The sequence below is a fragment of the Chrysochloris asiatica genome, unplaced genomic scaffold (assembly GCF_000296735.1).
Source record: "Chrysochloris asiatica unplaced genomic scaffold, ChrAsi1.0 scaffold00296, whole genome shotgun sequence".
Lineage (NCBI taxonomy): Eukaryota > Metazoa > Chordata > Mammalia > Afrosoricida > Chrysochloridae > Chrysochloris > Chrysochloris asiatica.
The window spans coordinates 450,468-462,701 of NW_006408814.1; the positions used below are offsets into that span (position 1 = coordinate 450,468).

At 38.4% G+C, this 12,234-nt stretch overlaps 1 protein-coding gene across 2 annotated transcripts in view; it reads left to right on the plus strand.

The window, feature by feature from the left end:
- RPN2 (ribophorin II) overlaps positions 1-12,234 on the plus strand; it is an 81,959-nt gene that overhangs the window by 52,972 nt on the left and 16,753 nt on the right. For both annotated transcript variants that reach the window (XM_006874720.1, XM_006874719.1), the window contains 3 exons: positions 452-628; positions 2,024-2,142; positions 4,015-4,120. In XM_006874720.1, the coding sequence (XP_006874782.1) occupies positions 452-628; positions 2,024-2,142; positions 4,015-4,120 (402 nt within the window). The remainder of the gene's footprint in view (positions 1-451; positions 629-2,023; positions 2,143-4,014; positions 4,121-12,234) is intronic.

The window sequence follows — 12,234 nt, forward strand, 5'->3', positions numbered from 1 at the left end:
ACATACAGGCATTTAATGAATAATTAATGTTATATGTATCTTACACATTCATATCTTCATACACATGATTCCTTCAAGAGAATATTTTAAATTTTATTTTTTGACAAATTTTTCATTGAAAGTTTGTCTTATCTCAGTAGTTATCTGAACGTGCCTTATAATTTGCATACCATGCATTCAATAAATGGCTGACAAATAACGTATGAGTTTCAATTTATACTGAACAGATGGGGGAAAAAAAACAATCAAATCCCAGTTTTTCAGCTTCACTGTATAACGTTTGTTACCCCCACACCCTCTCCTTGCTCTTTGGAATCAGTTACTGAAAGATCTTCCATGTGAACACCTGGAAACACATAAGGGATGTCTTGAGTCAGGTGGGGAGGAAGAAGTGACTTTCCCATCTGCCTGCCAGAGAAAGATCTGAAACTACATTTCCCTTATGTTTCAGGATCAGGTCATCCAGCTGATGAATGCAATCTTCAGTAAGAAGAACTTTGAATCACTCTCAGAAGCCTTCAGTGTGGCCTCTGCTGCGGCTGCTCTGTCCCAGAATCGCTACCACGTGCCAGTGGTGGTTGTGCCCGAGGGCTCTCCTTCTGACACTCGAGAACAGGCTATCCTGCGGGTATGACTTCCATGCCCAAAATGGGAACTCTGATGGCCTTTTGTGGTGCAAGACATAGTAATTGAAAGACTGTGTATTGTATGCCACCAATTATAGCCCCATGAGCACTTACCTACCAGTTAAATCTAGGGCAAGACTTTGCCTGGAAATGTGGCCATGACTCTGGGCCTGAATTAGGCACAGAATCCTTAAAAATCTCCCCACTTTTTAGAGGATTTCAAGTAGGATGATCTTTGAATTAATAAATTAAGTGTAGGAAAATTGCATTTCTAGGTCCGTAATTCCAGATGTATAGAAGTCTTGCTTTTAAATTGTATTACCCAGTGCCCAAACTTCTTAAATATATTATTCGAAGACAACTGTTGTAATTCCCCTGTCATTCTGGTGCTCAGAGTTGTTAAAATAAATAGCAGGTCTCCTTCTCTTGGTGCTGGCGGTGCCTTTTTGCTTCTTCATATCTTGGCCCTCCCTCTCACTCACCAATAAGCACAAACTTCTCTTTAGTGTTAACTCTTAGAAGAGAGAAAATGTGTAAATATTGAGCATTCTGAGAGTTTTCATTTCAAGTGAGTCATTTTATTGTTGTTTATAAACAGTGATAAGTTAAAACCTTCAGAAGAAGTGAGTATTTTATGTTTAAATGTTAAGCTTCCATAATTTCTTCTACTTTGGTGGCAGTCTTGAAGAGGTGCCCTTCATAATTGCCTGCCCTCTCCTCACTGATAACTCCACAAAGTCTGGGGTGAGAAGTGACCTGATTAGCATGGTTTCAGGAGTATTGGCTTTGAAGCTAGACACAGTGAGGTTGGAGTCCAGGCTCAACTGCTTAACCAGCTGTGTGGTCTTCAGCAGCCCCTTAACCTCTTGTGACTTTCGTTTCTTTCATCTGTAAGGTAGAGATCATGCTATGCATCGTATACAGTTGATGTAAGGATGTGTGTAAAGGGCACGGCCTAACAGTAGTAGTAGTGCTGTTGTTAGCTATCTACAAATGGTAGTGATCCACAGTTCCTCGGTTTTCTCATTGCCAGGACCTTCCTAAAGCATTTTGTCTGCTAATAATTTTTATTAAAAGATACTGTAGCATAGTGGACAGAACAAGGACTCAAAAAGAAGGAAACACGGCGATCAGTGTGATGTGGGCAGTCATTTTCTTTCCCTGGGCTCTAGTGTCCTCTTTTGGAAAATGAGATAACTGCAGCTTTAAGGTTCTGGAATCTGTCCCATCCCAAACCTGAATGTGTTTCTCTTGTATTTGATCTCAAAGGTCAGCAAAGATTTCCTGAAGTGAGTTACTTCCTCCTCATAGTGCTCTCTCCCTCTGGACAAAGCACCACAGAAACAAAATTCTTTAGCCTTTATTCTTACAAATGATAATTGTTTATTTTTTTCCAGTTGCAAGTCACCAATGTCCTGTCTCAGCCTCTGACTCAGGCCACTGTTAAACTAGAGCAGGCTAAATCTGTTGCTTCCAGAGCCACTGTCCTACAGAAGACGTCTTTTGCCCCTGTGGGGTAAGTCCTGAGCAGATTTTTGTAGGGTGCAATATTTGATTTGGAAAACCAGCCTGCAACCAATATAACCCACGTTTATATGGTTATTACCAAGATCATAAAAATGTACCTAAACACTGATAGACTAATTCTCTACGGGAGCAGAGAGCCTCCTCTTTCTCTTGCAGAGCGGATCGTGGGTTTGAGCTGCCCATGCCACAGCACCACCAGACTTCCTGGTATCGAAATTCTATAGTTATAAGAAAAGGGATTTTTAAAACTTTGCTTTGAATTTACTGTTTTCTTTCCTATTTCTAGTTATCTCTGTCTTGTCAGGGTGATGTAAATAGCTATTTTTAAATTTAATTTTTTTTGATATATTAGTAATACAGGTTTATTGTGGGAAAAATACAGAAAAACAAATAGCAGAAAATTTAAATTGTTCATAAGTCCACTACCCAGAGATAACTGTCATTAACATTTTGCTTCTTTTGCCAGTTTTTTTAGATGCGTGTAAATATGTTTTTAGTTGAATTAGGATTATACTTTTTTATATGTGGCCATGTAACCATAATCCCCATGGGGTTAAATAAACACATTTTGGCAGTTCAAACCCACCAGCAGCTTACACAGGAGAAAAGATAGGGCTGTTTGCTCATGTAAAAAATGTACAGTCTCAGAAACCCTACATAGGGTCACTGAATTGGAATTGACTCAGTGGCGGTAGGTTTTGGTTAGATTTGGGGTGTTTTGTGAATTTCCTCAAAAAGTTCTACTTTTGAAAATATTCATAATTTTTATTTACCTTTTTAATGGCTATATATTGTTATATAATCTTTTAAATTAAGAGTCAACTTTTGTAGGAAATTTCGTAAAGTACTATTAACAAGTTAATAAGATGATCCCTGCTTATCAAGAGCTTTGACATTCGGAGAAAAAACATTTTATTAGTCAATCATGAAGATACACAGATGACATGTGAAATTATAAAGAAATCATTTTTAATAATCAGTGGGATGATAAAAGACATCACTGGTATTTTGTTACGTATTTAGAATCATGAATTCACTCTTTTTCCCTTTTAAAATAACAATTGAGTATTTTTATAAAAGTAAGGTGGAACTTTTTGTAGAAAATCACAAAACACCCAAAATCCAACCCAAACCTACCGCCATTGAGTCAATTCAATTCTGAGACTATACATTTTTTATGAGATCAAACAGCCTTATTTTTCTCCTTTGGAGCATCTGATGGGTTTGAACTGCCAAATTTGTGTTTAGCAGGCCAGTGCTTTTTCCAAAGCTCTACCAGGGTTCCTTTACAAAGCACAGGTGAGTAGAAAGAATACCAAAAAAATAAAATTGCTGTTACCTCCCTACAGCAATCACTTTTAACATTTTGTAATATGTACTTTTTCTATGTAAGCATGTATATGTTTACATATCTTTTTTTTTTTACCCCACTGGTGTGGCGCTGTGAGTTAATGTGCTGGACTGCTCCCTAGAAATCCTAAACAGGGTTGTTATGGGTTGGAACCAACTTGACTACACTTACCAACAACAAATAAGGATCACACTGTATACTTACTTCATTTGTTTTTTCAGTTAATTGTGGGAGGCTACCAGGTGGAGGTAGGATTTTAGGAGATAAGAGGGAAAAACAGAAGACTAAAATCTTGGGAGTGGGTCATTGTAAATAGATTATAATGTGGGGGAAACGTAAAAACACTGATTGAGCAGAAAGTTTGTCTAAGTGGAGTGGAATGTCAAAAGTGAAGGAGAAATGAAGTGACCCTAGACTGTTGAGGAGTGCCTCACTTACGGTAGCCTTTCTGTGCTGTGTTCATTATGTTCCTATGTGAATCCTTGCTAATCCCATTGCCATTCTTAACAGGGATGTTTTTGAACTAAACTTCATGAATGGCAAACTATCCAGTGGTTATTATGACTTCTCTGTCAAAGTTGAAGGTGACAACCGTTACATTGCAAATACTGTAGAGGTAGGTGCTTTTCTTGTCATTCCTATTGCCACATTAAGGTATCCAAGGAAATGATCAAAGGCATGTAGTATTAACTGTCCAGTATATTGACTTGACTTTGGGATTAAGCTAATGTGAATGGTTAAGAGAGGGATGGGTCTGAACTATGCTATTGGACAGAGTTAGCCAAGGCAGTAAACCAAGAACTTAGTAATAGCTAATTTTCTTCTATTTATAAATTATTTTTTCTGTTATAATGTAACATTACAGTTCTATGTAAAATTTAGGAAATCAAAAGATTAAACGTGGCATGGCTTACATATCCATAAAATGTTTTATGTGGTGGTTCTTGCTTGGCTTAGAAAAGTGCTTGATGCTGATTAGATACAGAAAGATAACAAATGATAGACAACATTATTATAATGAGGCTATTTGGGTAAAGCACAAGAGGAAACTAGTAATCTTTCAGAATAAATTGTGTTTCAAGTGTTTCGTTAACTCCAGTTGGGTTGAACATCTATGTAGATTTAAGGATGGAAAACTATACCTCATTTATCTAAAGCTCTGTAGGAATGAAGTATTTCACATTAGTGGTTTCCCAACTAATTAAAGTACCCTTTCAGGTACTAGGGCTTTTATTTTACCCGTTATGGATAGAAGTTTATTTAAGATGAATACATATTGCCCTGCTTTCTTAAACCATTGTGGAATGTGGTTTAACCTTTCTTACTCTGAATTATGGTCTTCAGCATGAACCCTTTATTGAATATTACATGGCAAGCACAGTTCTAAGCACTTTTGCTTCCATTATTTTATTCTTAATAACAGCCCTGAGAGATGGGTGGAATTAGTGTCATTGTAGAGGTGAGCCCATGTGTGGGTAGACCCCCTGCACATATCAGCTTAGTTAGTGTGTCCTGGTGAATATAATCTACAGAACTGTGTATAGCTCCAGCAGCTAGACTTCCTAATATCACTTGTGCATTTTTTTCCACCATCTCAGCCACTTCTCAATATTCCCACCACCTCAAATGTTCCTCTATCTTTGCTAGATCTTGGCTACCATCATACGTGCTATTGAGGGCTTGGAGAGGTCCTGCACCTTTCCTGAAACAATAAACGTGCTGTTTGTGAGCCCTGAGTGGCGCTGTCTGATAAGCACTTGCTAGCCACAAAGTCAGCAGTTCAAACGCACCAGCCACTCCTTGGAAATACTATACAGAGTCACTATGAGTTGGAACTGACTCACTAGCCCTTCCCAACAACATTTGTGACAGCTACTTTCTTCACTATTCATTTCACTATCAGAGGCCATTTTCCACTTTTTTGTTGTTGTTGTTATTGTTAATGAGAAAAATATTGTTTGGAAATGGTTTTGGTCTTCATCAAAGTTACAAAAAATAGTGTTATAGATTTTCTATACACACTTCACTCAGCTTCCCCAAATGTTAGCGGGAATGTGGTAAGAGGTCATTCATGTAATTGGTGGTGGTGGTGTGTTGTGGAGTCGGTTCCGACTCATAGTGACCCTGTATAGGGTTTCTGAAGCTGTAAACCTTTACGGGAGCAGAAAGTGTCATCTTTTCTTCTGTGGAACGTCTGGTAGTTTTGAACTGCTGACCAACTTGTAACCACTATACTACCAGAGCTCCCTATGTAACTATAATATAATTACCAAAATTCATATTGAAAGAGTACTATTGAGTCATCTGTAGACCTTATATTGTTGTTGTTGTTAAGTGCCATTGAGTCAGTAAAGATTTCACTATTTGTCCTCTTCATGTCTCTTTATCAATCCAGGATCACATAGGCTGTTAGTTGTCAGATTCCTTTGTTTTCTTCAATTTAGGATTGCTTCTGGCCAGCTACTTTGTAGAATGTCCTTCAGGCTGAGTTTGTCTGATATTTTAGCAAAAATACTCCAAAGGTGGTGTTCTTCCCTTCTCAGGGAATTGTATCAGGAAGCATATAATGTCGATGTGGCTTGTTACTGGTGATGTTGACCCTGATCCCGTGGTTAACATAGTGCCTGCTCAATTTTTCCTATAAAACTGCTTTTCCATTTTGTAAACATCTTTTAGGGAGCTACTTTGAGAATCTGCAAATAATCCTGGTGATTCTTGCCTACAACAGTTACTGTGGTTTTTGCCAAAAGATAATTTTTGTTTTTCTTGCATTTCTTCTGCATTTACTAATTCTGCTTCTACTGTTTGTCCTTCTACACCATTTGTGTATATATTAAATGACTTACAACAGCATAGATTCGTGGATGTTTGTTTTACACTGTAGATTATGCTCCATTACTATCATCACTTGTTTTGTTGGTCATATAAAATGGCCTTTAGGGAGCTCCTTAAAGTTGACTGCTGTGACACTCACCATTCTTTAATGGAAAGAGTGGTGCTGTGTGCCGTGAAGTTGATTGTGACTCATAGCAACCCTGTACAGGGTTTCTGAGGCTGTAAATCTTTATGGGAGCAGAAAGCCTCATCTTTCTCCCACAGAGCAGCTGGTAGGTTCGAACTGCTGATCTTGTGGCTAGCAGTCCAACTCTTAACACACTGCACTACCAGAGCTCCTTACTGCGTAAATTAGACCCCAAGAAAGTTTGACCTTTTTAAAATTAAGACCTTACTTCACATAGGTACATTACAACTTTTATTACAATTTGGGCCAAGAAGAAGCTGTTTTCTTGCCTCTCTGCCTCATGTGTGACCTTTTGGTGTATGAGATGCCTGATCCTAGGTCATTCACTAACACAAATCCGGACTGAAACTACTGTAGTGTGTACCTTGAACCTTTAATAGTCAAGATTTTTTTAAAACATAGTTTCCTTTATTAAGGGGCTTTATTTGCAACTTAGCACATTAAAAGTCAAGCTCCTTTTTTTTCTAGACTGAGACCTCTTTTTCCTTGTGCCTTTCCTATCTTGATAAACAACGTAATGAGCCGGTGTCAAGCTGATATCTTACAGTTGTTCTTTACTACTCCTAACTTCTGGTCATTCTCCATGTCCTTTGACGTTTCCCTCTGAATGCCTTCTGTGCGAGCCCTTTGTTCTTGAGTCCCAGTGTTCCCTCCCAGTCAGGGCGGAATTCTCTCCTATAGACTGACTGATGAGCAACCTGCAATATGCAGCTGATACAATCTTGCTTGCTGAAAACAAAAAAGGACTTAAAATACTTATTGGTGAAGATAAAAGACCACAGCCTTCAGTACGGCATACACCTCAATGTAACGAAAACAAAAGTCCTCATGACTGGACCAATAAATAACATTATGATAAACAGAGAAAAGATAGAAGTTGTGAAAGACTGCATTTTGCTTGGTTCCACTAGCCAATCATGGAAGTGGCAGTCAAGAAATCAGATGACATATTGCATTAGGCAAATCTGCTATACAGAACCTCTTTAAAGTGTTGAAGAGCAAAGATGTAAGTTTGAGGACTAAGGTGCACCTGACCCAAGCCTTAGTATTTACAGTAGCCTCATATGCATGTGAAAGTTGAACAGTGAATTAAGAAGACCGTAGATGAATTGATGCATATGAGTTATGGTGTTGAAGAAGAATATTACAAGTATCCCGGACTACCAGAAGAACAAACCAATCTGTGTTGGAAGAAGTATAACCAGTATGCTCCTTAGAAGCCGAGATGGCCAGGCTTTGTCTCTCATACTTTGGACATATTATCAGTAGGGACCAGTCCCTGGAGAAGGACATCATGCTTGGTAAAGTGGAGGGTCAACAAAAAAGGGGAAGATCCCCAACGAAATGGATTGCCACAGTGGCAGCAGCAATGGACTCAAGCAGAGCAACAGTTGTAGGGTTGATGCAGAACCAGTCAGTGTTTTGTTTTGTTCTGTTGTGCAAAAGGTCAGTGAATTGGAACTGACTTGATGTCACCTAACAACAGACTGTGATGGTAGAATCTAACTAGTGTCATTTTTCATTGTCTTCAATTTCTGCCACTTCCAGTTAATTTTCTATAAATGCCACTAGAGTGGTATAATCTCATTATTTCTCTGGCCAAATAGTTCTTTGACTTCCCCACAGATTGAGTCAACTTAACTTTTTGAGGAATTGACAAACTGTTGTCTGAAGGAGCTATACCACTTTACATTCCCACTAGCATGGCTAAGTGTTGGGCTGCTAACCAAATGTTCAAACCCACTAGCCACTCCATGAAAGAAAGATGAGGCAGTCTGTTTCAGTAAAGATTTACAGACTACTCAGAGACCCTACGGAGCAGTCCTCCTCTTACAGAGTTTCAGTGAGTCAGAATTGACTCAATGACAGTGGGTTAGCAGTATTTGAGAGTTGCAGTTTCTCCACTTCCTTATCAATAATTTTTGTTCTTTTTTATTGTATCCATTTTAGTAGGTGTGAAGTAGTATATCATCATAGTTTTGATTTGTATTTCCGTGATGAATAATGACATTGAGCATCTTTTCTTGTACTTGTTGGTCATTTGTATTATCTTTGGAGAAATGCCTACTCCGATCATTTGCCAGTCTTTAAGTTGAGTTACTTATCATTTTTTGTTATTGAGTTATACGAGTGCCTTAAATGAGGGAGCATCAAAAGTTTGTGTGCAAAATGGAACTAACAGATAATGGTAATTTTACACAAACTTTTTGAAGCTCCCTGTACATTATGCTTCCAAGTCCCTTATCAAACATACGATTTGCAAATATTTTCTCTAGATTCTTTTCACTTTCTTGGTGAAAAGCACACATTAATTTATTTAGACTTTTGATCCATCTTGAGTTTTTATATATAGTATGAAGTGTGTGTATGGGGCAGGGATCCAACTTTCTTCTTTGTATGTAAATATATAGTCCTAGCAGCTTTTTTGGAGAAAATTTCTTTCCCCTTGAATAGTCTTGGCACCTTTGTCAAAAATCAGCTGACTGTAGATGAAAGAGTTTATTTCTGGACTCACAATTCTGCTCATCTATATTTTAGCTCTTATGCCAATACTACTCTCAATAATAGCTCTTCTGGTTTGTAATAGTAAGTCTAGTGTTTGGCCAAGTGTCTTCTGTGGTTGTTGACAAGTACAAAATAGCAGAAATAGTGACTAGCTGTTATTCCTGCGATGATAACAAGACCCCATTGAGTCCGTCCATGGAACAGTATAAAACTTTCTCTTCTTTCCCCTCTTGATTACATTAGAACTTGATGTGTATATGTGAGCGCTGACTTTCTCCATAGATGCCAACTTTGCTTTATAATTTCAGTAATAATCGTACTAGAGCCTCAGAATGGGTTCTGTTTATTTTCCTTAGAGCTGCTCAGTGTAGATGAGAGTGCATTAACAGCAGTTTGGTGGGGAAGCCTGAAACAGTGATCATTGATTGACATTGGGCTGGCTGTCAGGGGAAGCATGGGTTTTGGAAGCTGTCATTACCATTAATTGCCCCTAATGCACCATCATTTTTGACGGTAATGAGCTAAATAGCTATTACTTCAAAAGAAAGGTTGCATTTCCTGGTGTTAAAATCATTTTTGAGACGTATGTGCTATGCAGCACAAGCAAAGAAAGGACCAGCATGAGGATCCACTGTAAAGCAGGCCGGTTACAAATAGCCGGTTACAAATATCTGGCTTACGTACAACCCAGAATTACAGAACAACCTCATAAAGCTCACTCTATTAAACTTTTGAGGTACATACAATAATAAAAAATGCTATTGCTTTGCAAAGTACATCAAAATATTAGTATTATTGCTTTATTATCATGTTAAAGATGCTTTAGTGTACCAGAAAGTGTTTATTGCATAAAAAGGTGTAGTATATAGTAAGATAAGCAGTTGATAAACTAAAGTTAGATAATAACTCTACCTAAGTATTCCAACTTATGTACAGATTCAATTTAAAGAGATAGGAACAAATTTATTCATAATCTTGCAACTGCCTGTGTTTAAAGTAGAGAAACAAAACTCTTTTCCTAGATGAAAACTAACCCTGCAGTGTTAGTGGAAGGAAGAAGCAGCTAGCCAACAGGAATCCTACGCGGAACTCAAAGGAAACACAATGATGCTGATTTTCAATTCTTAATTTGCTTTAAAAGGGTATTATAAAAATGCTTCTTTTGAATGTGTTTCGAGAGATCAGTTTGTAGTAAGGCTTTAGGAGTAGAAGGACTTGTTTTACATTGTTTTCTACTTTGGAATACCTCTATAGTATTTCTGTGTAACAAAGAAAACTGTACCCTAGCGGACCTTTAAAAACTACAGCTGAGAACGAACCAAAAGTGCCTTGAATTCACTGCCATTTTCCTTTTACTCATTGGCTGTATCTGTGTTGACTGGGAATGCTCATGATGTCCTTAGCACAGACATGCCACTGAATCTTGATGAGCAGGCTTTAACAGCCATTCTGAGTTGAGCTTGTTTTGGCTCCAGGACCTGTTTTAGTTGTGAATCTGTTTACTTTGCAGAGAGCCCAAAGAACCAAAGGAGAGCCTTCCAGTTCTCTCTTTAGGGGTTTATGCAGCCCAGTGGCTATCTTCTCCAGAATTTACCCAGTTGCCTAGCCTCAATGACAAGCAGTGGTGTTAAATATAATTCTGCCAATAAGTGGCTGTGTATTCAAAAGTAAAACGTAATCTCCTTACAGCTTCTGATAATGAATCTCTTTCACATTCAATTTTTCTTTTGAAGCAAAATGGAACTCCCTTATCCAATGTGATAATTGAGGCTGTTGTCACAAAATAGTTATTATGGAGACAGGAGAGAAGGCTGTTTAAAGGAATTACTTGATAGCTATCTTTATCCCATTTAATTTTTCTTCTTTGGCCTTGATTTGAGGCTGTCACACCTTGATATGGCATTCTAGAAAAATGCTGAAGCTGTCCTGCAATTATTTGCCCAGTCCTCTATCTCTATTCCCTGATGCAGGCTTTGACTGTAAACCAGTGGATTTGGTAAGGATTTCCTATCAAATATTTGGAAGGCTCACAGCTGTGTTTGCACATAAAAGCACCTTGGGTTTTTTTTTTTGCGTAATTTGCACATTCATGTTAGAGTTTAACTAAAAAATTTCCCAGGAATAGACTTACTGTGTTTTATATCTGTGTTTTGCATTTATTTTCATCTAATTAAAAATTTTCTTGTTTACTGGCACTGGCTGGCTTCCCTTTGTGAAAATGTTTATAAGTAGCATATAGAATTAAAAGTCAGGTTGAGTCTCTGTAAAGAAGCAAGATGAGAACTGTGTTATGTTTATAACAAGGCCCAGATGTTGGTGGCTTAAAACAACAGTTTCATTTTGTACCTACACTGAGTGTCTTTAACACAGGGCTCAGGCGATGCCAGCTCACGCCCCAGGGTGGCATCCGGAAGCCGTCCGAACGGTCGGTGGTGACCACGACGGACCCCAACCCTTCCCCTGGGTGGGAGGTATCCATACTGCAGGGCCCAGATTAAGGACGTAAGCGTCTCTGAACATTACCTTTCAGAAGAAAGGAGAGAATCACACATATTCTTAAAGCTTCCACCTGAAACTGAAACACTTTATTTCTGTTCACATTTTGTTGGCCAGAGTAAGCCGTTTGTCCATACCTGACTCAGGGGCGCAAAGGAAGTACAGTTTTGCCACACACTCACTCAGAACCACAGTGTCTTGGTGAGCAGTATAGACTGCTTTTGTAGCGTCTTAGTCTTCCTAGGGGGTTACAGTACTCCTTAGCATTGAGCAAGTGTTGATAAGAAGCTATAAAACGAGGTGCCTACGAATATAGAAGTGGAGTCCTGGTTGTGGCGTTGTGGGTTAATATGCCAGACTGCAAAGCCGTTTGAACTGCAACGTCGGTGATTCAAGCTCACCAGCTGCTCCTCGGAAACCCTATACAGGGTCGCTATGGGTTGGAACCGACTCGACAGCACTTCATAACAACAACAATATAGACAAATGTAATCAAAGTACGTAAGCTTAAATATAGGATCTAACACTTAGTAATTGTCTAATCTTGAGCAAACAGCTTAACCTCTCTCGTCTTTCATTTCCTCATCTCAAAGAGTTGTTGTGAGGACTACGTGAGATTATTTTTTATAAAGCAGCACTTTTCACATAGTAAATGCTCAATAAATCCTAGCTGTGATTAAAATTGTGTATTTGTGCATCTGAATTAT